This window comes from Amblyomma mixtum, chromosome 5 (assembly GCF_055824585.1).
Source record: "Amblyomma mixtum isolate Tamu chromosome 5, ASM5582458v1, whole genome shotgun sequence".
NCBI classification, from domain to species: domain Eukaryota; kingdom Metazoa; phylum Arthropoda; class Arachnida; order Ixodida; family Ixodidae; genus Amblyomma; species Amblyomma mixtum.
Genome location: NC_143016.1, coordinates 190,133,827 through 190,155,951, shown reverse-complemented (window position 1 = coordinate 190,155,951; position 22,125 = coordinate 190,133,827). Strand labels below are relative to the sequence as shown.

General features: G+C 47.1%; 1 protein-coding gene and 1 long non-coding RNA gene across 2 annotated transcripts in view; one reads left to right on the top strand and one right to left on the bottom strand.

Annotated features, from left to right (window-relative positions):
- The first annotated feature begins 1,726 nt into the window (after positions 1-1,726).
- LOC149345202 (uncharacterized) lies at positions 1,727-13,761 on the top strand. The gene is made up of 3 exons (XR_016283259.1): positions 1,727-1,861; positions 4,572-4,703; positions 13,245-13,761. It is a non-coding gene; the product is annotated as an uncharacterized LOC149345202 (long non-coding RNA).
- The window catches only part of LOC149345201 (4'-phosphopantetheine phosphatase), a 163,971-nt gene continuing 147,450 nt past the window's right edge, over positions 5,605-22,125 (bottom strand). Inside the window, exons 15-17 of the mRNA XM_089546510.1 lie at positions 17,639-17,811; positions 13,275-13,497; positions 5,605-5,781 (exon numbers count right to left, since the gene is read on the bottom strand). Coding sequence (XP_089402636.1) covers positions 5,740-5,781; positions 13,275-13,497; positions 17,639-17,811 — 438 coding nt within the window. The 3' untranslated portion in view covers positions 5,605-5,739. The remainder of the gene's footprint in view (positions 5,782-13,274; positions 13,498-17,638; positions 17,812-22,125) is intronic.

The following is a 22,125-nucleotide window of genomic DNA, read 5'->3' as shown; positions in this document are numbered from 1 at the left end:
CAGGTACCTAGAAAAACCTAGATGCAGCCTTTCATGGCTGCGATCAATCGAGATTAGTGTGGTCGCTTCTTGCGTCACGAACAAAAGTGATAACAACCCTTTCCTGCAGCCTTGAGCTTGAACGAACAAACACTACAATGATACGTGGCAATATTGAAAGATTTAGGTATCGGTCATGAGGTAATTGATTTTCTACAGGAAATCTACCGAGATAATGAAGTTGAAATTACATGGGAAGGGAAAAAAAGTACCACAACTGTGGGGGTGCACAAAGGATTAAGGCAAGGTTGTCCTCTATCACCGCTGCTGTTCATGCTTTACGAGATAAATATGGGAAGAAGGCTAGAAGAAAGTAATCTAGGTTATAATCTGTCGTACAGATTAGGCGGAAATGTAGTTGAGCAGCGACTCCCGGGTTTATGCAGACGATATTGTACTGTTAGCAGATAGCCGAAGATTTACAAACTTTGGTTAATTGCTGTGGAGACGAAGGAGATGCTCTAGGATTCAGTTTTCAGTTTTAGCGCAACTAAATCAGGTGTGATGATTTTTAACGATACAACTGACCAGGTGCTTACAATACAAGGCCACGAAAAACCCAAAGTGGCCGAATACAAATACCTCGGGATATGGCTAAACGAAGGGCAGATATACACGGAAAAGCACGAACAGGCTCTTAGGGCAAAAGGACAAAGAGACGCCTGGATAATGGAACATAGGGCATTATGGGGGTACAACAAATATGAAGTACTAAGAGGTATTTGGAAAGGAATAATGGTGCCGGGACTTTCGGCAATGCGGTTCTGTGCTTAAGGGCAGAAGTTCAGTCGATATTAGACGTAAATCAGAGAGCTGTTGGAAGATTAGCACTAGGTGCCCACGGCAAAACCGCAAACGAAGCAGTACAAGGGGATATGGGCTGGGCATCGTTCGAGGCACGGGAAGCTAAGAGTAAAATACTATATGAAGAACGCCTGAGGAAATTGGACGATAACAGATGGGCAGCTAAGGTATTTAAATATTTATACAGAAAGAACGTTGACTCACAGTGGCGGAAAAGAACTAGAAAACTAACCAGTAAGTACGCAGGTCATGAGGACGGAGAAAGAAAGAGCATTAAACGACAGGTTAAAAACGCGGAAGTTAAAAATTGGATGAATTCAATGGAAAAGAAACATATATAGCGTAGAACTATATCGATACTGGAAAAGGCAGATGAAGAAAGAATTTTTTTATGATAACTCAAGAGGCAGTGCCCTAGCTACTTTTTGAAGCTAGGTCAGGGTGTCTTAGAACGCGCAGCTACAAAAAGAAATTTAACGAAGAAGGTGACACATGTGCAGTGTGTGGTAGATCTGTGGAAACAATTGAACACCTCATAATCAAATGTGATGGTATCCATCCGGATGTCGATGCAGGCACAGTCACTCTTTCTGATACCCTAGGGTTTAAAGATGGAAAGGGATGGTGTCAACATCCCTTGCCTTAAAGATAACAATGGTCATGTAAATAAATCTGCAGTGGAAGTTAGCAAAAAGCGATTGGAGGATTGGTGGCTGAAAAGCAGAGATGTGGCATAAGGTTAGAATTGTAGGAAACCGTAGGTAAAGATGATGGCGATTACAGTAAACAAAAAAAAAAGAAAAAAAGAAAAGCTGAGCATGGTGGCAATTGCCACCACCCCGTTTCAAAGGGGGCGCTCCTATCCATCCATCCATCCAACTGGCGGGGACAGCTGCGCCGGTACGCCCGGTGCCGACTGTGTGAGGGCGTAAACAGTGTGCTTTCTAGTTCCTCATTGAACACTGCATTTTTAAGTCGTCGTTGAAAGCGCTAATTATGTCACAAATCACTGCAGCAGGTACGTGGGAATTCCCCTTCCACTGTATGCCTGAACGCTGTCCATAACGGCCGCCTATACAATATATGCGCGACCGGGCGAGCGGCTGTGTCTCAGAATTTTGCGTTAATGCACCTGAAGCTTTCAGTCTACTTTTAAGGCGAAAGCCATAGGTCATGACTCGCCAGAGTGTCCGTCCGTCCTTGCATCCGCAGCACCTCTCAATCATCAGTATGATGGTAAGAATGGTTACTTGAATAGTCAGTAATGATAGTTAATGGTGTAGTAGTAGATGTACGGACAGTAATGACAATTAGTTAATGATATCGAGTAAACGCACACACTGCGCATGCGCAATCTTCAGGTGGTATATAAACGGCGTATGTGCAATGACGTCACAAGTTTGTGCAATGGTCGTATCACCCAGAGCTCTCTCAGTTGCTCCCTGAACGTTGGTCGAGAAAGGGTGCCGCACGTGAGCGCTCTAATGTCGCCCTCTAGGAAACGCGCTCGCGATGCCGAATGGAAGCGTTTAAGCAGCAAGAGTCGCCAAACGATCTTCAACAGTTGCCAAGCAGAGGGCAGCGACAGAGGCGGTCAAAGGCTTTTGCCTCTGCACTCTTCAAAGTGCTCCCGATTTTTATTCACTTCTCGCGACCACATGTAGACGGTGAATGAGACGGACACATACAGCTGGTCACACAAAGTAATTTCCGCTTCGTGTCACGTCGAATATTGGCTCTTATATATATAAGTTATTGCAATTTATAGAAAAAAAACAATCAATATAGCTGAAGTTGTGGAGTTTTATAAGTGCAACTGCAGCCGAGAGAACCAGAAAGTACCTCAACCAGCAGCTTGACACTTTTTTGGCCCATCATACAAAAAAGGAAGGAACCATTCACAGACGAAGAACCTTCCTTGACCTTCCTTTTTGTAGTCATTCTCTGTAAAATGTAATGAACATTCCAGAGACCCGTGGCTTGGCACCCACTTGCTTCCTTTCCCTGACAGTTCTTGGCGAGCGATATTTTCTGCCACGCTTCTCGACGCTGCAGTTCGGAGGGAAACTCGCGATATCTCACAGCATCGTGCCCCGTACACGTCACTTACCCCCACACACACGTGCACAAGAAGCCCGAAGCGTGCACGGCAGACACGAGGCAAACACTGATTCACGAGCACACAAAAAATCTAATCCAGCACTGCAGACACGAGGAAAACGTGCTCACTCACGCACACACCAGAAAATCCAAAGAAAGCACTGCAGACACGAGGAACGTAAGGCAAACGCGCTCGGACACGACAAAGCAAGGCGTGCTTCGGGAGTCTACCCCGGGGAAACCGGGCGACTTGTCCCCGAACAGTGGCGCCCTCACCGAAAACAGCAGTCGCAACTGTAAACTCCCCCAGGACACGCTCGCCCATTGTCGGTGGCGCGACGTGGCTGGCCGCACCTCGCTTTGCACTTTGCATCAAGCAGCCGTGGTAGTATGCTCATAGATATTGCAAGTCAGCGCAATACACCCTTGAAGACATTTCGGGACGTTGTTGAGATGCTTTCTGGCGATAACGGTGAGCAGCTGCGAGATCTTTTGCCCAAGGTGGCGAAGCTAGTCAAAATTGCTTTGACTATTCAGGTCATGTCATTCACATCTGAGAGAGATCGTTTTCGTGCCTCCGTCGCGTCACAGTGTATCTCAGGTCAACAATGAGACCAGATCAAATCACATAGCACTGCTCGATGGGTACAAAAAGCTTGCCCGCAAAATAAATCTCAATGACATCGCGAACAACTTTATTCAGAGGTATACTGTGCAAAAGAAGCACATTCTGGATTGTGCAGTAGCCTTTATATAATGTGAAGAAGAGTGAAGTTCATCACAGTAAAATACGCCAGCTTTCTTCAAGCTGCCACTATCCATGAGCTCAAATTAGTCCCTCCCATAAAATCGGCCCTCAATGCCGTTACCGCTTCGCCATTACAACTTCTGCTCTTTGACTCCAGTTTGTGCCTTCATTTATATTTCTGAAAGATGCATGTTTATATTCCTCCTTTAAATTTTAAATTGCTAGCTTGTTGTGAGAATGTTTGTACGGTCCATTGTTTCTTAGGCATGAACAGTTTAAAATATGTTTATATGAAATTGTAATGTTATTGTCCAATGTTGTGTCCTCGCAAAGTGCTTTTTGTGTATCCGGAATAAACCGGTGTTTTTAGAAGACTGGATTTGTCACTCGTGGAGCGAGACCATAGCTCGTGGGCCCGTTCTTTAGAAGGCAGAACCTCTCTGCCTGTCTACATCTTGTACTAACATCATCTGAAGACACTATGTGACACGTAATACATATGCCCGGTGTGAGCCATTAGGATATCTTGCATTTCATGTTCGATTTATCGCATGCACCATAACCAAAATGCTCCAAGACCATTAGTGATATAACAAAGCTTATTTTGTAGCCCTTAATAACTGAGCTCCTTTTTAGATATTTTCTTACCAGGTTATCTCGAGCACTCAGTAGAAACAAATTGGTACATGTACCGAAATAAAGTGTCTCAAATGATTCATCATCTTATCCCTCTTCGGTGTGTGTACTCCAATAGCTATGCTCCATGGTATAATAGACATTGAAAGCGATTTTTCAACGAAAAGACTTTCTCAAACTGTTAAGTATTCATTAAAAGCTGCCCATTAGACAGCAACTGACAGGCATGACCTGACGTCCACAGGAGATTGCCCACCCTGCGAACACCAGGTGGAGACGATCGATCACCTCCTCCATGAGTGTCCTGTACTTGCCGCTTATCAGGCGAATCTCACTGCCAGCTGCCGGAGTCTGGGCCCTACTGGCCAATCCGCTGGTGAGCTACTTTCCTGCTGGCCGCAATGCTTCAAAGGCACTTGGGTCCTTCCCTTGCTGTAGTCCATGCTTGCTGTAGTCCATGGCTGCACCGCGGAACTGGCTACGACTGTGGCTCCTCCTGCCTCTCCTCATCCTCCCATTCACTGAACTTCCTGCTTTTCTCCTCGGCGGCGGTGTTAATCGTCAGTCACAGGCATTTTCCCTTCCTTTAAATATTTATTTTCCTCCAAAGTCCCTGGCTGGACATTACATCCACTTACTACTACTATTCCGAATTAGCGAGCGTCCAATGCTATAGACTCACTTGAGCATTGGCCGTGATCTTGCCGGCAGTTCGAATTATCCGGGATTTCCAAATTAACGAGCTTGTACACTTCCATTCTTTGTCGAGACCATATGAGTTACCCCCAACCTGCACTACTAGGGTCAGCCCGAAAGGGTCCCATACACCCATGGTCGAGAACCACTGCTGTATCCAATTTGCAAGCAATTTTTGTTATTGTTATTTGTACGCGTTTGCTTTACAACCAAATTTTTTGATATTTGCACACCCATAGTGAGACCCTCTCCACAGATATTGAAGAACTGCTCTCCACTGTGTAAAAAAGATTTAGAAGATGCAGATTTGTCACTGCAAGAATGGCACACAGAGTAGCTGAGGACATGCACGAAAGGAAACGTCTTTTCGTCGTGCTTTATTTGTTGAATGCAGTGCGTGTCGCTGCATTAAAAACACAGAATACATCAGCCAGCCTGAGGCAGTGTTCTTCGTCTGGTCTCTCCTATGTACAAACAGTGTCCACGCTTTGTACAGGGCCTATATACAGTGCCAACAGGGCTACAGAAAAGTAAGGTACACATGCCACCTTGGCAAGTCTAGAGAATCCATGCCTCAGTATTCTTCTCTGCTCTGTCTGGTCGTCCTGGGAAAAAAACGGAAGAGATCACACGAAGAAAGTAAAAGAGGCGTTACACGCCAGGGCGAGCCATTCTCAGTCTCACAGCAACTCAACTTCGAGATTGGCACTTTGGTGTCAGTGAGGAGCATTGCCGGGAGCTGTGCTCGATGCAGACTCCTAGAAAAAAAAAGATGCATGAAAAAAAAAATGCAAATCATTACAGAAGACAAAAAAAAAGACTGAAAATCAATGCTAATAAAGTTATAACTTTATCCCACTTTGAACAGAGATTATTTGCTGAGCCTCAAAAAAACTTTAATGAATGTGCATAATAACACAGAGGAGTTCAGCTGTCTGGGAACTGTGTTTAATCTATGGGGGATGCAGAAAAATTTTCAGCCCAGCCAAGAAGCGAATTAGCCAGAGCTGTGAAACTTCACATTCACTCAACAATTTCAACCCAAAATAGCATGACAATAAAACATGGTGCTGGGCTAGTTGGTTATTCATACTTGGTAGGAAGACAGCGCAAAAACGACAACCACAGGGGAGGACCAGACCTCCCCTGTGGTTGTCGTTTTTGCGCTGTCTTCCCACCAAGCAAAATAGCATGCACTGGGCACACCATGTCTAGAGCTTATTCAAACCTCCCAATCAATTGTGAATTTTGGCCACTGAAAACTTGCTCATCAGCTACGGCAGCCACCTTGAAGATAGAGAGCTGAAAATTATCATCCTTTCAAAGCTCTGGCCTAGGCCAATGCAGCCCCAAATTGGTCAACACATCCATCACCTTGCCAGCCCTGTCAACAGGTAAGTGAGCTGTCCCGCAAAAAGCGGACCCCTTAATTTTGAAATATACCTGCGCTTAAAAGACACGGACCAACTCGCCCAAGAAACCACTCTGCCCTTAATTTTCACAGCTTTCCTCTCTGTTTTTCTTCATTCACTTCCTTCAGTTGACAGAACAAGGAACAGTTTTGATTTTAGGGGGCAAGATAATATTCCAAAATCGATAACAATATTTAAGGTGAGACCAGTTTTAAATTTTCTTTATCATGGTTCAAAATATTGAACGTCAAAAATGCACATTTGAAAGCTCATTTAGTCGAGTTTTCCGCATTGCACATCAATATTATTGTGTCGCTTGCATTTCTAATGCAGCAAATACCAACAACTTTTGTGTACTTTACGAGTAGAGGTTGGACTTTTCGGTTCAAACAGAAAAAAACTAAAACAAAAAAAAAACCCAGAAAAGTATGCCGAATTCAGAATTCGGTTCTTAAGGTCAGTATTCTTGGCATGCAAGGTACAGCTAGCTGGTTGCTAACTACAATTTACACTCTGCCCAAGTTTAAACTAATGAACTAGGGAAGCCAGGGGCATGATGCGATATTGGTATTGTTAGATAAGCTGTGCAGCACACACCGTTAAAGGTGCCCTGCGACGTACGTAAAGCATGGGTTCTTTATTCTTTGTATGCAGAGTAAGGGACATTGTGAGTCCTGAACGCGCAATGAGATCACTGAAATCATAATATTTGATATTTTAATCTTCACTAGAAATGCTTGTTTCGAGCCGATGGTGTCGCAACGCGGCGGCCATTTGCGGCAGCGGAAATGAGGTGGCATCCAGATAGGGCGCTGCTTTTCTCATTGGTTGGGCGCCCAGTTTGCATATTGTTCCTTTATACAGTAATCCCTCGTTATAATGAAGTGAGCGGGACGGCGAAAAAATTCGTTATAAGCGATAATTCGATATAAGCGACCGCTCGAAAAAAAGCTAGAACAGTCGAGATTTAATTGCGCCACAACTGCGAGGAAGCTGGCGGATGACGCCAAGCGGCGTCCGCCAGCTGCGGCGGTTGCTAGACAACGGCTCAAGGTCGGTCTCTGTGCCTCCTCGGAGCACTGCCACAGCGAAATTGCAAGTTCGTGGCCAATGTAGCTTTCGCTACAAAATTTTCTCGTAGCACATTTGTTACTTCTACCAGCAACTCAATATTGGTCAGCGATCCTCAAAGGTGATACAGTTTTCAAATTTCTTATACCAGAGTTTATTATCTATATCAAGAACAAGCTTTAGCTCATTTTTGTGATCCAGACGGGATCCAGGCTGATCGACAGGCCGGCAGTTTCGGCTTACTTCACGTTCGCACAAGAAAAATACAAAGCAGCCATGCTACCATAAAGTCTGCTTCCTAGATTCGAGCAACGACAGCATGCCTGTGCAAGAGTGGAGCTTTCGGCAACGACGCCGCCTGCAGGAACTCCGGGTGACAAACTGCGTGCTGCTCCCTGACTGCCCTGGTCGCCACTAAGCCTAGCCGGTTTCGCATCGATGCCGCAGCTGTTAGCGCTTCGGGACGGGCCAGCACTCAAATAAAGGCGCTATACACGGCTTCCCTTTACTGTCAATCAGTCCCATAATAAAAGATACGTTAGATTTCCGCGACGCCTTCAGCAACGGAGCCAGCAGACGGCAGGCGAACCGCACCAAGTAGCAGCAGCAGCAAAGCGGCTATTGAATGAAATTTGCTTATATCACAGTCATCATCTCTACCCGCAAGGCTTGTTATGAACTTGAACAAACAATACTATCGTGTTTTCAAACACCGGCGGCCGGCATCAAGGCTGGCAGGCCACGGCCGGTCTCGACGCGCTCGCTCACTTGCTCGCGCGCGTCGAGACCAGCCGTGGGCAGGCCGGCCCGGCTCAAAGCAGCACGCTACGTCATCATGACGCTGCCGCTCTCTGCGCTCGCGTTGGCTCCCGCTTCCCGTCGTCGTGTTTGCCGCGGGCGGCCCGTCATTGACGCAGGTTGGACGCAAGCGGCGAGCTGCAATCGGACGCTGCGGCGCCGTTTGCAACTTCGCGCCGCGGTGAATCGCACTCGCTTTTCGCACGTGTCCCCGCCGTAACAACAAAATTCACTGACCCTACCACGCATTTAGACCGTTTGTCTAGTCGAATGGCGCGAATCGAGCATGACCGGCCACTTTTCCGCAACCAAGACACCGCGGTTTTCTGGCATCGCAAAGCGCGAGGAAAACTCTACTTTCGTGTAGATTCTGTCACGGGGAACACCAGGAATGCGCTTCCGACCGAGATTAACGGTTCAGGCGTGCTGCACCATGGAATTTGGCCCCGCTTAGCAGAAGACACTCGGCACTCTCTTGGTGCCGGTTACTAGGCAGGTCATCGATCGTGGGTTTGGTACTTTTGTGGTCTGTTCTATGCCTGCATGAGTCTAATTCGTCGGCGGTATTAATTTGGCACTACATGCACAAAGGGTCGCCGCCACGGCGGCGATGCCTACGCTCGGCGGCGGCAATGGCTCCGCTCGCCACTTCGCTCTAAGCGGGTCAAGCTCTTCGTGCGCTTCGAGTAATGCGGCTTAAAATGCATGCGTTTGGGCCGGGACCGGAAGAAATTTTGAATAAAGCGATATTTCGAGTAAAGCGATTTCGTTATAACGAGGGATTACTGTACTTGCGAAATGGATCCAAAATATTATGTCTCTGAGTACTGAAAGCTTTTCGCATGCCACAAAAACTGGAAAGAAGCAGGGAAAGCGAACGAAAACTAACAAGATTACAGCTAGGGGCGACACTTTCCATTCCGCTTCAAACCTTCGTGGCGGCCAGCGCTGTTCAAAAAAACGTTGGCTCAGACCAGAAAGCGCGCGCGTTGAGACTGGCCGTGACCATACCAAGACGGCAGCGAAAAAAAAAGCCAGTCGACACACCTTGCCCAAAATTGTGATGAGAAAGGCCGGACAGGAGACGGGAGTCGAGTTTGGGGGGGAGGAGGGCTACCGCTGACAGCCTTACAGTGCGACTAAAAAAGAAATTTCGGGGAGCTTCCTTTGTCGTTAGTCACCCCTGCCCTGGGCGTCGCGTACACGGGGGGAAGACGCCGTCAAAATGCGCAGCTGTCTACAGCACCGACAAAGCAACAACTGCATGCCCGCTTCCGCTGCGTGTGCGCTAGGCGCGGTTCTGATTGGTAGCGCCCAATCTCGGTACTGGGTGAGTGAAATAGGTGAGTGAAATGCGTTTTCGTCTGAGCTTTTCATTTCGAATTTTCAGAGAGGAATAACTTTCGTTTGCATGCTCCGATTTCGATAATTCTTTTTGCTCTGGTCTCTGGAAAGCATGATGAATCTATTTAATGATATTAACTGGTACTGAGGAAATCATCGCGGTGCCCCTTTAAGACTAACTCGAAGGGACCAGAAAATTTGTTTGCCTTATCATAAGTTCAACACAGAAATGCCCCTGATAAAAATATGTGAGCATGCTAGGTGCGTCCACATACAGGGTGTTTCACCTAAGACCTTACACAATTTTAAAAAATAGGCCGTTTTGAGTTAGGAGAGCGTTTTTTTTTGGCACAGCATTGTCAGCGGCGTAGTACATCATAATGCATGCAGCTAAGACGTGCTAACTAGCAGGCTGGTTAACTAATATTGAATAGTTAACTGTTTAACCATTACTTTTAGGCTCCTTAATTGTTGAGAGGCGTGTAGCCCACCGCAATTACTGTATTTACTTGCATAACAGGCACACTCGTAACATGGCTCTCTTAGCATAACATGGCTCTCTATAATTGAGGAGTCCAATAGTAATAGTTAGAAAGTTAACTATTCAATATTAGTTAACCTGCGTGCTAGCTTGCATGTGTTAGCTACGCCACTGACAATGCTATGCCGAAAAAGCGCTCTCCTAACTCAAAAAGCCAATTTTTAAAAACTTTAGGTGAAACACCCTGTATACAGTCCAGCCCACTTACAACGGCCACAAATATAAGGAACGCTCACTTACTATGAATGAGTGCATTGTTACCGTCAAAATATGCACCAGAGCAATAGCAATTCGTCTCGGGTACAATGAACAACTTTGGCCGCACCACTCGGTTATAGCGAATGAGGAGGTGCGTAAACTCCCCCTGAAGTTGAAGAGGTTGCACTTCTAGCAAACATGAAGATCGAAGAGCGTTTGTCAGCCATTGCCACATCGCTTCAGAAAGAACATATCGACCCAAGAATGCAATGAAAAGCTAGCATTGAAACCGTAAGTAATTGTTGGCCAAGCCTGAGCCGATGGATTACGAGGGAAATCATTGCCTGTGTGTTTGCCGGCTGGGCAAAGCATCACAGGTAGAAGAAGCGCAGTGGGCGTGAGACAGGCGCATCGTCGAAAGCCAAGCTACTGCCCATGGTCGTGGATCAACTGACAGCAGTGATTTGAGAATGTTTTGCTGGCGATGATGGACACGTGGTATGCGCCGCCTGTGCCGTCTGCTCCATCTTTTGCACTGTTGCCACTTGCAGGCAGCATTAGACAGCGAACAGAGCAGTTGATACAACCTGTGCCAAGAGTGCTGCGCTACTTTTGTCTTTGCATGGGACAGACGAAGCTCTCGAAGAGACACGTGATCAGACGCGCATAGATTTGTGGCAGCGCGTTGTTGATGCATAGCTGGCTAGATGTTTTCTTGTATTGTCAACAACGCTCCTGTGGACCACAACATCACAGAGTCGCATACTCTGACGAAGCCGTTGAACGCCAAGTACAAGCACTGCTCTAACGCTAGGAATCTGATTAATGTGGCTGACCTGCCACCAGCTGCCCTGGACTCCTCACCCGCTGGTCACGATTATTTATATGCTGTCTCTAAAGCGGATCATTTGCAGCAGGGTCTCTGCGAGGTGTAAGACTGCTCTGGAGAGCCTGGAAAAAGCTGTGGAAGGATATGCTTTGATCAAGTAGAAGCTCATAGCACAGCTCTTTTAAGAAATAAACACCACTTTTGGTGAACTTAATATTTTCGGCTGTTATGTGGAGAGTCCACTCACTATCAGGCATAATGAACAGAATCTGCGTGACCGCCAGGTTCATTATAAGCGGGCTCGACTGTATACGTTACATGGAAACAATGAATACTATATTCCTTCAGTGAGAGCATAACTGCAAATTGAGCATTTATTGCACTATGCTCAAAGTGAGCTGGAGACTGAGGCCATGAAACAAGCTCACATTATCCTACCTGAAAATGGCGTTGGCCTGGTTTTCTGTTCCCCTTGTCTCGTTATTTTTCACCGCATCCCACAGTGGCTGCTGTTTGCGTGCGCATTTTTAAAATCTTTACTTTCCATTCTGCTCTGAGCACTTCCAGCAGCGACGGTGCTTTGGCATCAAGCCAGTGCCTATCATAGAATGTCTGATCGTATTACCAGTGCCGAAGAAATAAAATAACCTCTTTAAAATTAAGGCCCAGCTGGTTTCTGCAATGCCTTTGTCAGCGATGCGCGCCACACGACGGCCACCGCAAGACTTTGGTTAGGTTCGCTTCACCCCATGAAAGCAATGTGCCGTGGAAAAGAAGTGCAAGAGACCAAAGGCTACCCTCAAGCAGATCCCATGTTCACCTCAACATGCGGATTCACACTGCTACAACTGCCAACAATCGTCCATGGCAGCACAGCTGACCCGTTTCAGCGTGAGAAAAGTGACAGCAGACTGAAATTAGGAGAAAAGCCACTTGCAGAGGCGCAGCGCACAGTTCAATGTGTCGAATATTCCATTGTATGCGAGTTCGATAAACACCAACAATAGTGCTATACTTTTGCACGGAATTTTTCAAGGGGATGTTCCAACTAGTCAGTGCAAGCAATAATTCGATATGTGCAGGTTCGATGTACTTGAGCTGGACTGTAATGGTTGGAAAGCTGACCCCGCGAACATGTGTGCATCCATCAAGGTTGGTGCAAAAGTGAGAATGCTCCCTTCACTTAGTGTTCACAGATGTGCATCGTGCGACCAGCGGTGACAGCATTAATTATGTGACAGCAGCGCAGTCGGGGCCATGCATAGAGTGCAAGGCGTCCTAACCCCACTCCACACTTCTATCGCCCCCAGGATGCTGCCAAAATCCAAGACCCGCCAAGGCCTTCCTAACCTGTAACCACCAGAGGCGGCGGAACTCACAACTGTATCATCCCTAGCGGTGTAGGACAGTGTCAAGAACACAAAGAGTTCTGCACACTGTGCAGGATACATTTCAACCAGAGAACATTTTGGATTTTGTATTGCACTGAACTTTGTATCAGCCACGATTGAATCACTGAATTTCTACTGCACAATACTTTTCAAATACATAAGGAAAATAACAATCGCATCACGACTAGAGCGGCATTGGAACGAGGGCAGCAGTGGGTGGGTGGGCAGCCTCTTAGCTAGGGAGTGCAGTAGTGCTTCTGGATGGTGGAGGTGGGCTGGACACAGATGTCAAATTTCTGAGGGGGGTGATGCTAGCACTCCTTTCACAGTAAAGCTACCCTTATTCATCAGAGCGACTTTTGCTGTTTCATTTCAGAAAAGTTCGTCACAGTGACCACCGTTGCACCTCTCACTGTAACTAATGCAGACATGCCTTGCTGATGTCTTAGCTGCAATCGCTCACACAGCCTTAAAAACCAGCCCTTTCATGGCAATAATTCTGTGAGCCCCAGTTTTTTAATGTGCTAGACGAAATGAGGCAGGTGTCTCGTATTAGTTTCTTTCAGTCTATTACACTCTCCATCCTACTTCGCCCCTTTACCAGACCAGAGAACGGAGAGTTTCCTTTTCTCAACAGTCCGTGCACGAGTGATGAGGTCCCACAAACCTCCTCGCGTGACTCGGGTGGTGCCTCGTAGCGGAAGACCACAGAGAACATGGCCCCGCCCAGTCGCTGTGCCAGCCAGTGGTTCTTGATGACGGCTGCCTTGATGGCCTCGCAGCGGAAGTGTGCCTCCAGGTTGGTGTGCACTGCGCGGCCCATGCCCTCCAGCACCACCAGGTCCGTGCCCAGCTCACGCATGCGCCGCGCCACCTCCACATTGATACGGCTGCACAAGAATGGAAATGCAATGCCCTTCCCCACCAACCCCTGGTGCTCGTTGGTGCACACTGTGTGCTTCAAAGGCTTACGCCACACTACCACCAAAGGAACAAATACAAGTGCACGCACGCAAGCCCACACAGTTTGACTGAACACCAAGCACATCACAAAGCTGGGCATGACCAGGTACACAGCGTAGCACTCGGGACCAGCATACGCCATCACAACACAGCAGCAATGTAGATTTCTTTTATCAACAGCTTGCACCTGACTTTCAAGTGTCATTCACTCTTGTATAACCTCAGTTATACCACTGTCACCCCCATAACGATAGCCTTTCCCACTGACGCTGAATGCATGCTAGCTAATGCCATCATGCAAAGTGAATGGAACTGAGTCTTATTAGGACAGTGTGGCGGCGGAGGGCCTAGTTCTGGGTGATGTCATGAGAGGGCGCTAGTGTATCGCCAAGTCATAAGGTTAGAATTGTAGGAATTGTGACATAAGGTTAGAATTGTAGGAAACCGTAGGTAAAGATGGTGGCGATTCTTAATGAGAATTGCCAACACAGTAAATAAAAAAAAATAAAGAAGAAAAGCTGAGCATGGTGGCATTTGCCACCACCCCGTTTCAAAGCGGGCGCTCCCACCCACCCACCCATTCGGTCCGTCCGTCCGTCCGTCCGCCCGCCCGCCCGCCCGCCCGCCCGCCCGCCCGCCCGCCGCATTGTGCCGGTTGTGCCGGCCGCATTGCAACAGCAACAGCTGTGGTGACGAATTTGTGCTCACATTCAGCGCGGAATTTGCCTCCATCGACACCAAACGCCGCCTGAAGGAGGAGCTCGACAGCAGGACGCAGCACTCGGAGGAAAATTTGAAAGAATTTATTTATACCATATCGGCTTACTACGAGTGGCTCGGCGGCGACGTACCAGACTCTGAAAAGGTGGCCCGTGTCCTCTGACAAATGCACCCACAGCTGCAAGAACTGGCGAAGGCGGCCGTCAGCCTAATGGAGCGGGCTTGGCATCAACTGTAGTATAGGCCACCTCCTCACCCGGGCAACTAAGTGGCCAGGGACTTGGCCTTCCGGCCAGCCTCGGCCACACTTGGCGATCCACTAGCGTCCTTTCGTGACATCACCCGGAACTAGTCCCTCCGCTGCCACACTGTCCTAACAGGTGGGAGAGACCTGTTACGGCAGTGTGGCGGCGGAGGGTCTAGTTCTGGGTGATGTCACGAGAGGACGCTAGTGGATCGTCAAGTCATCATCATCATGAGGGGGAGCGCAGGAAGGAGGAAGAAGTGCAATAGAGGCTGTTGGCGTGGAGCCCGTGTGTTGGGAGTTGTGCAAGTGTGTCACCGCTGAAGCGTGACAGTCTTCACCAATGAAAGCAGCACTTTTCAGGTGAAGTGGTGCTCCTTGAAACATGCAGCTATCCAACCACACACAGCATACTACCAAAACACGACCAGTCCATGTTCTTAAACTTGGCCGTCCCTACAGCTACCACAGGACAGCTGCAGACAAAGTTGAGTGAAAACCCAAAGTTTGGGTTATGTATTCTGAAACCTTACTGATGCATCATGTCCTTGGAGCAGACGCAAACCAGGACCCATGTGGCCACAAGCAAAGGTCACATTACAACAGTAAAAATATTACTGCTTTACGAAGACTTTAAGGCACTTACAAACTGAGTGACAAAGGTAATGATGCTACTATCAAAAATGAGCAAGCAGTAAAAGTTGGCGAACTTTATATAAATACAGGAACTTTTTGATTGTTCACAACTAGGTTAGGCCAGCTACTACTTTCTGCCAATTTCGTAAATATACTTTTTTGGGGCGTGCAGAAGATTTCGCTTTTGTGAAATTCAAATGTAAAATGCAATTTCAGTCAAACCAAGCCCGGTTGCACATTGTTTCTCAAGTCAGTGAGCAAGAGACCATTACCCTCAGAGAGTCAAAGAGCCGAATGCTTTCCCAGATGAAAGAAATTCGGATTTAACACAAACAACAGACAGTCATTCGTGGCAATTCCTCAGGTACATTCCTAACAAAGTAACAACTGAAATTAACACTGCACTTGATGAAAGCACATGGCTTCAACAGAAACCTGTGCCACATAACTGCAGAGTTGTGCAAGAAGCAGTTGATGCAAACTGAGCTAGATTCAGAGTGAAAATCTTGAATCTGAATTGAAAAATGCCCATAAACACTGCAGAATATTACCACCCCCAATTCGGGCTTTCACTGAACACAGCTTTTTCCCTGCTTTAGCACAGCCATCCTGGTCATCTTCTATGCTGGAGTGATTGCCCTAGCACAGCACTAACTTTGGGCTTCATCCTTGGTTGCAGACAAATTGCATTCAACTACCGAGGTTTGAGACAGTTTCCAAATGACTGGCATCTATGAAATGGCTGGCAACAAGCCTTCACATGGGCCTTGTGCTATGGTTACCAAGGAACTAAACGGTTCTGGAAGTATTACTCAACTAAACGGTGACCACAGCTGCAGTGCCAAGGTGCTGCGCACTTGGCTTACAGAAAGCCGGATATCACAAAACTGTCAATTCCTGCGTCAATGATCTGCATCGCATATCTACATCGATCTACATGGCAAGTCCTATATTTGACGACCTACATCAATCTACATTGCATCTTCACCGATCTGCCATACTTACACGATTGTAGGTCAACCTATTTTTTAAATTCGAAAATCCAAAGTGGGGGTTGACTTACAATCGAAACCAAAGCACGGCACCATAAATAAAGGTGAAACAAACAAGATATCAGGGATGCTACAGCGTGGTTGCATTTTTGCTGCGGGGCTCCTTTGCATCACTCTTGGTGCTGGCCTTGAGCACCTGCTCTAACAACATACAGAACCCCCACTCCGTACGTGGCTGCCAATTGCGGCTGCTGAGAAGCAGGGGTGGCCCGGTTACGCTATTGCATTCTTGCCCCCCAAGTTTTTTTTTTTTTACTTTCAAATCCGCATCGGCGCTCAAGGGAGCGTCGATGGTTCAACTGATGGAAGGGCCGCTGTTAAAACCGCAGTGCCAGGGAGTATTGGTGCCTGGCAGAAGAGCTGAGGAGAGCTTCCCTTTGGCTCTGATACATTTGACAACTGCCCGTCCCGTGTTACCAGTTTTTAACAAGTGCTTTGTCTATCGTCATTTACGCTCCGGGTCCAGTAAGTGTCCGGCACTCATTCAATGGCTACATTCAAGATGGCTGCCATTCTTTACGCCAAAGAAATGAACAACTGCACGCCGGGCCGCAGGTTCGACACCTCGGAACGGGTGATACAGGTGTGGCGGCTGCAGCAAGGCAAAAGTTTCAGCTGTTCCATGCGGTTTCATGGTGCGGCTGTTTTCGAAGTGTGGGATTTCATTGGACGACGACGTTAGAACGATGTGCTGCGGAACCACAGCAGCGATCAACGGCAGCGCCAGTGAGGATGATAGTGCTAGTTTGGACGAGTAGTTAAGTGACTAGTTCAGTGTGCCATTTTCGTTTTGGAAGAGAAAATGCCCATGGGCATGCCCACGTGCGGCAGTCGACACCGGCTGACGATAAGTGGCAGTGGCGACCAAATAATGTTATCGCATTATACTATTAAAGGTGTAGCTTAAGTGACCACCAAGTTTTGTTTGTTTTTTTTTCGACATAAAATATGGGGGGTCGACTTAAATTTGAGTTGACCTACAGACATGTAAATACGGTACACGGAGTGACCTACATCGGCAATCTGCATCACATCTGGAACAATCTACACGGCAAATCCTACACTGATGATCTGCACTGATTACATGGCCAGTCCTGCATCGATTATCTTTGGTTACAGGCGCGAAAAAAGACACAAGACAGAAAGACGGGACGGAGCGCCCATCTTTCTGTCTTGTGTTGTGTCTTTTTTCGCGCCTGTAACCAAAGATGAACAGTTACCAACTTGCCCAGCAAGACGTTCTTTTAATCGATTATCTGCATCACATATCTGCATTGATCTACAGGACAAGTCCTAAACTGATGACCAGCTTCTTCACACTACATTGATTACACGGCATGCCCTGCATTGACTACCTCCACAGATCGACACAGCAAGTCCTACCAGGTGTGGCAGCTGTGACAGATGAGAGCCCACCTGAGGTCGAGGCAGGGTGAGCTCTGGCCCGAGTCGAGCACCTGCAGGTGTCCCTGTGCCAGGGCGTCCCCCAGGCGGGGGCACACACTGCTCGCCACCCGCTGCACCAGGATCTGCAGCTCCTGGTGGGTCACGTCGTTCAGCGCGGGACGCGTGTTGGCACACAGCAGCACCTGCACAGGCAAACGTCCCCTGTCAAGCATCCCTGATGCCCCTCGTGGGGCACACCATCCACTGTTGCCAGCCAGTTTTTCGAACTCAGCAGGGGCTGAAAAATGGTCCAAATAGCCGAACAGTCACAATAGCCGAGCAGTCACTACTGCGAAAAACCGGCTTCGAAAATCACAAACTTCGTCATTTCCTATGTTCAGCTTGCAAGCAATAATATCAGACATCTAAGTCACAAGTCAAGCTTGCGTCAAGTCCACATTGCTACACATCACCAATACTACAAAACTGTGCGACGTGGCTGCGGGTGATGTGAACGTGCCGTGATGCACACACCGGCCCGCACCGGTGTACGAGCGCCCCACGAAGCGAGAACAAAGTTTCATGGGGCAACGACGATAGTGAAGACTGTGAGAGGGAACCCACTGGAAGTGCACTGGAAAAAGCACCTCTGGCTGCAGCCCCTTAATGTCCCCTCATCTGCCCGGCACTTAGCGCAGCGCTGTCTAAGTCATGGCAGCAGCCTTGGCTGCCACTGTTCTGTTTTCAATGCGACTGCACGCTCTTCTTTGCAGCCCACCCCGATGGCAACGAAGAGCGTGCCATTAATTCGAGTGGCAACATTGAACAAATAGCCGAGCCTACCCAAGCCAGTCTGCCCTACTGCCTCGATTTTAAGCCCAAGGTAGCGCCTTTCATGTGCTGAAAGTAGACGGCGCTGACCAGGCAAAACGAGTACAGCTGCTTTCTAAATATGCCACATGAAAGAACCCAATCATCTTGTGTACAATGGAGGCAAATTCCCATCATTGCGGTTAAGCATATGTGCTTTCGTCTGGATAATCAACGATTCAAGACAGAGCCGTAATTTTCTGTCCCTTTCATTTGAGATCACAAGTGCCTCTGTTTAGTTTATACTATGTGTGGCAGATATTGAGTGCTTGGCAAGGGCATTCTGATCTGCACGATGGTTCCTGATGTCGCTCTGGCGGCCACGCAGTCTTTACTCATAGTCCTCTGCCTCGCAGATATATACAGACGGGCAGTCGGCACATGGAATGGCATACACTATACCTGGATACTTCTTTCTTCAGTTTGCCTTGACTTGCATCAACTGACTACTCAGTTTTCAAGCTGGCACATGCATATTACGAGCGCAGTATGCAAAGCAGAGTACCACTGATGCCAGGGACATATAGAATTGCAGCTCTCTTCTGGGCACCTAGGGTTCGTTGTAGTGTAGGCTGGTCAAGTTGATGCTGTACAGAGTCCATTAAGAATCCCCCACAGGGGCCTTGTTTGCAATCTCCTTGTTTCACCCCTCCCTCAATGGAAGATGTGTCTGCAAGGGACAGAAATCTCCCTTGTGCAGTAAAGCCCATTATGGCCCTTTTTTGCACAAGATGTGGTTGTCTGTCTAGTCTCCCTTTTGTCTGTGTTTGACGCACTATTGTGAATAATGAATATACACCAATGTGCCTAATTTTCTTTACTTATTAAAGACCCATTTCCCAAGCATTTCACCCCAATGAAGCCGAGCATCAGGCCAGGGGAAAGCTTGTAACCACTGTACAGGAGGTATTCACATGACGTCATCAGCAACCAGCGCGACATTCGGCATGTTGGTGGTCACACGCAGAGCCACCGCATCCAGCTGCAGCATTTAGCTCGCTGGTGATCTGTGAAATGTGTGTGTATTTTGCATCTTGTCACAGATAATTTTTGTCCGACCCATAAAACTGTGTGACTGAGTGGATACGCCACGAAACAGAAAAGAGTGGGCACACTGAAAAGGTTTCGCTTTACCTGCCACGGTGGCTCAGTGGTTAAGGCGCTCGTCTACCGAGCCGAAGGACCCGAGTTTGAACCCGACCGCAGCGGCCGCGTTTCGATGGAGGCGAAACGCAAAAAGGCGCCCATGTGCTGTACAATGTCAGTGCAGGTTAAAGATCCCCAGGGGGTTGAAATTCCTTCCACTACGGCACCTCTTTCTCTCTTTCTTCTTTCACTCCCACCTTCCTCCCTTCCCTTACCGTGCCATTTCCTTTCCTCAAAACCAATTTTCAATTTTCAAGGTTGCACTTTGTGAAAATGTCTACTCATAGGAATGCGGAGATGCCGGCATGGTGTGCGGTGTACAGGACTGTTGCTGCGCATTGTGTTCACCGATATGGAGGCCCACCTCGTGCGAGAGGCTTAAGTTTGCTGACAGACCAAGAGATTAAAGCGTACAAATCTATGAGAGTGTGCAAATGCTTGACAAGCGGGTGAGCCTAATGATCCGTACTGAGGGTGCCAATGGCCGAAGTACCGTTTTTGGAAGGGTGAGTAATTTGAGGTGTCTGTTTGCTTAGCTAAGCTCAACTTGTCACCTTTATCTGCTGAAAGTGACGTGTTACTACTGAATCTAACAAAATCATTGCACATCACGTTGCTGTGAACCGGCCTAGATTTCAGGTCTTGTGCATTCGCAGCAACAATACATTGCTGCAATCAAAACTGCAAAACATTCTTGCTGCGTCTGTGCTGTATTTGCTCAATCGTTCTGTCACATAAATAAGGCAGCCATGACGCTTTGCCTTTCTGCTGAAACAATATCTGTGAAGCTTCAGCAGATTGCGGACTAAAGCTGTTGAAAATAAGAGTTTCTGCGGCAGCAATTTTGTAATCTGGGTTATTAAAAATGTGCTGTGTATCCATGATGTGTCCTCCATAAATAGCCAGACAGTTACCAAGTGATATTAAAAGCTGCAAGCCATATACATTCTTGCATGCAGTGCAGTTTTGCTGCCGAGTTGCGGATAGAGGGGCCACTGAACAGGCAGCTCGGTTTCATATCACAGCACAGAATTCTGCAGCAAACTTCATGCACACAAAGTATTCCACAAAGAAAAGTGGACGTTGATGCATTAAACAACGTGCAAAGATGTTACGGATCATTAACAACATAGGATGGGTACCTCATGGCGTACTTAACACTGCGCGAGCTGGCACGAAATGACTGCCAACATGGTGTGCTAGCCGCGACGACACTCGCGCTGTTTGGTAGCGTGGCCTCAGTGAATACCTCCTATACAGCACAGGGGATCGAACCCTACGCCTACCGCATGTGAGGCAGTTGTTTGTGACAGCAGTGCCCACTCACGTCTACGTTGGCTTGAAAAAACAATCTCCCCAGCACAGCTGGTGTCTGTTTTAGTCCACAAAAATCAAACTTTTGGACTCCACAGGGTCAGAAATACCGATCGTGAATATGTACGCATTCTTAAGAGGTGCCTGACGGTTCCCAATGTGATTCTGATATATCGTGCAAGGCAGAATTTTTGGACTCAGAAAATTCACTCAGCTACTTAACGGATATGTGGATACTTTCTACACTGAATCAGGCAAGGGCAGGTCTTGCCTTGGCTTCTGGACTTAACTCATCAGGCTGATTGTAAGACTTTTTTTTTTCTTTTTTTTACATGTGTAAAACAATTTGGTTCTACTAAACAATTTTCATGCTCAAATAGAACCAATCTCTTACAGACCTCCTTACAACAGGAAATAAATTGCTGAATATCACTGTCACCTCAATGTATTCAAATTCTTTTTCTAACACTAGTAACAATTCGGACTCACTACGTGAGTGTTCAACCTTTTTCACCACTCAGCTCTGTAAATTTGTCTTTTAGGGCTTCCTTTTCACTGTTAAGCTAGCTCATTTTCAACATATTTTGTGTTTGTTTTGTTGGTTTGGTTTCTGTATTTCTTTCCTTCAACTTGGTTGCTGCTTTCGATAATTCTTTTGTAACTGCAACTCCCAACAAAGCTCACTGGATGAAGTAGGCATCTATGATAAATGAACATCTTGGAATAGCTACAAGAGATATTTATGAAGATGTTTGTCTATTTATTATCAATACATACATCACTCACTGACCTTACTAGTGGGGAACAGACATAAAACAGTGATTAAAAGCAGCAACAAAGCAGAAGGACTGCAAAGCAGAAATCAAACAAGCAAAAAATGACTAACTACAATCAGACAAGCCGCAGAAAAAAAAGACAAAGCTAACAGGCTTAAACTCTAGCACTAAAACTTCTGAGAACATTCCTCCCTGCTCACTGCCTCTAGATAGTATCATCTGAACTGCCGTCCTTTTGCTGACCAAATTGTGCAGCTCTAATATGCATCTCAGACGAAATGCTATTACAAATTCACGACCTATTCACCATAAGAGGTTCTACTATACTGAGTGCCCTTTTAGTGTTTCAAACATGAACACAGTTTAACTAAAATGACGGCATAGGTGAGCTTCCTCAATTAGATCACATAT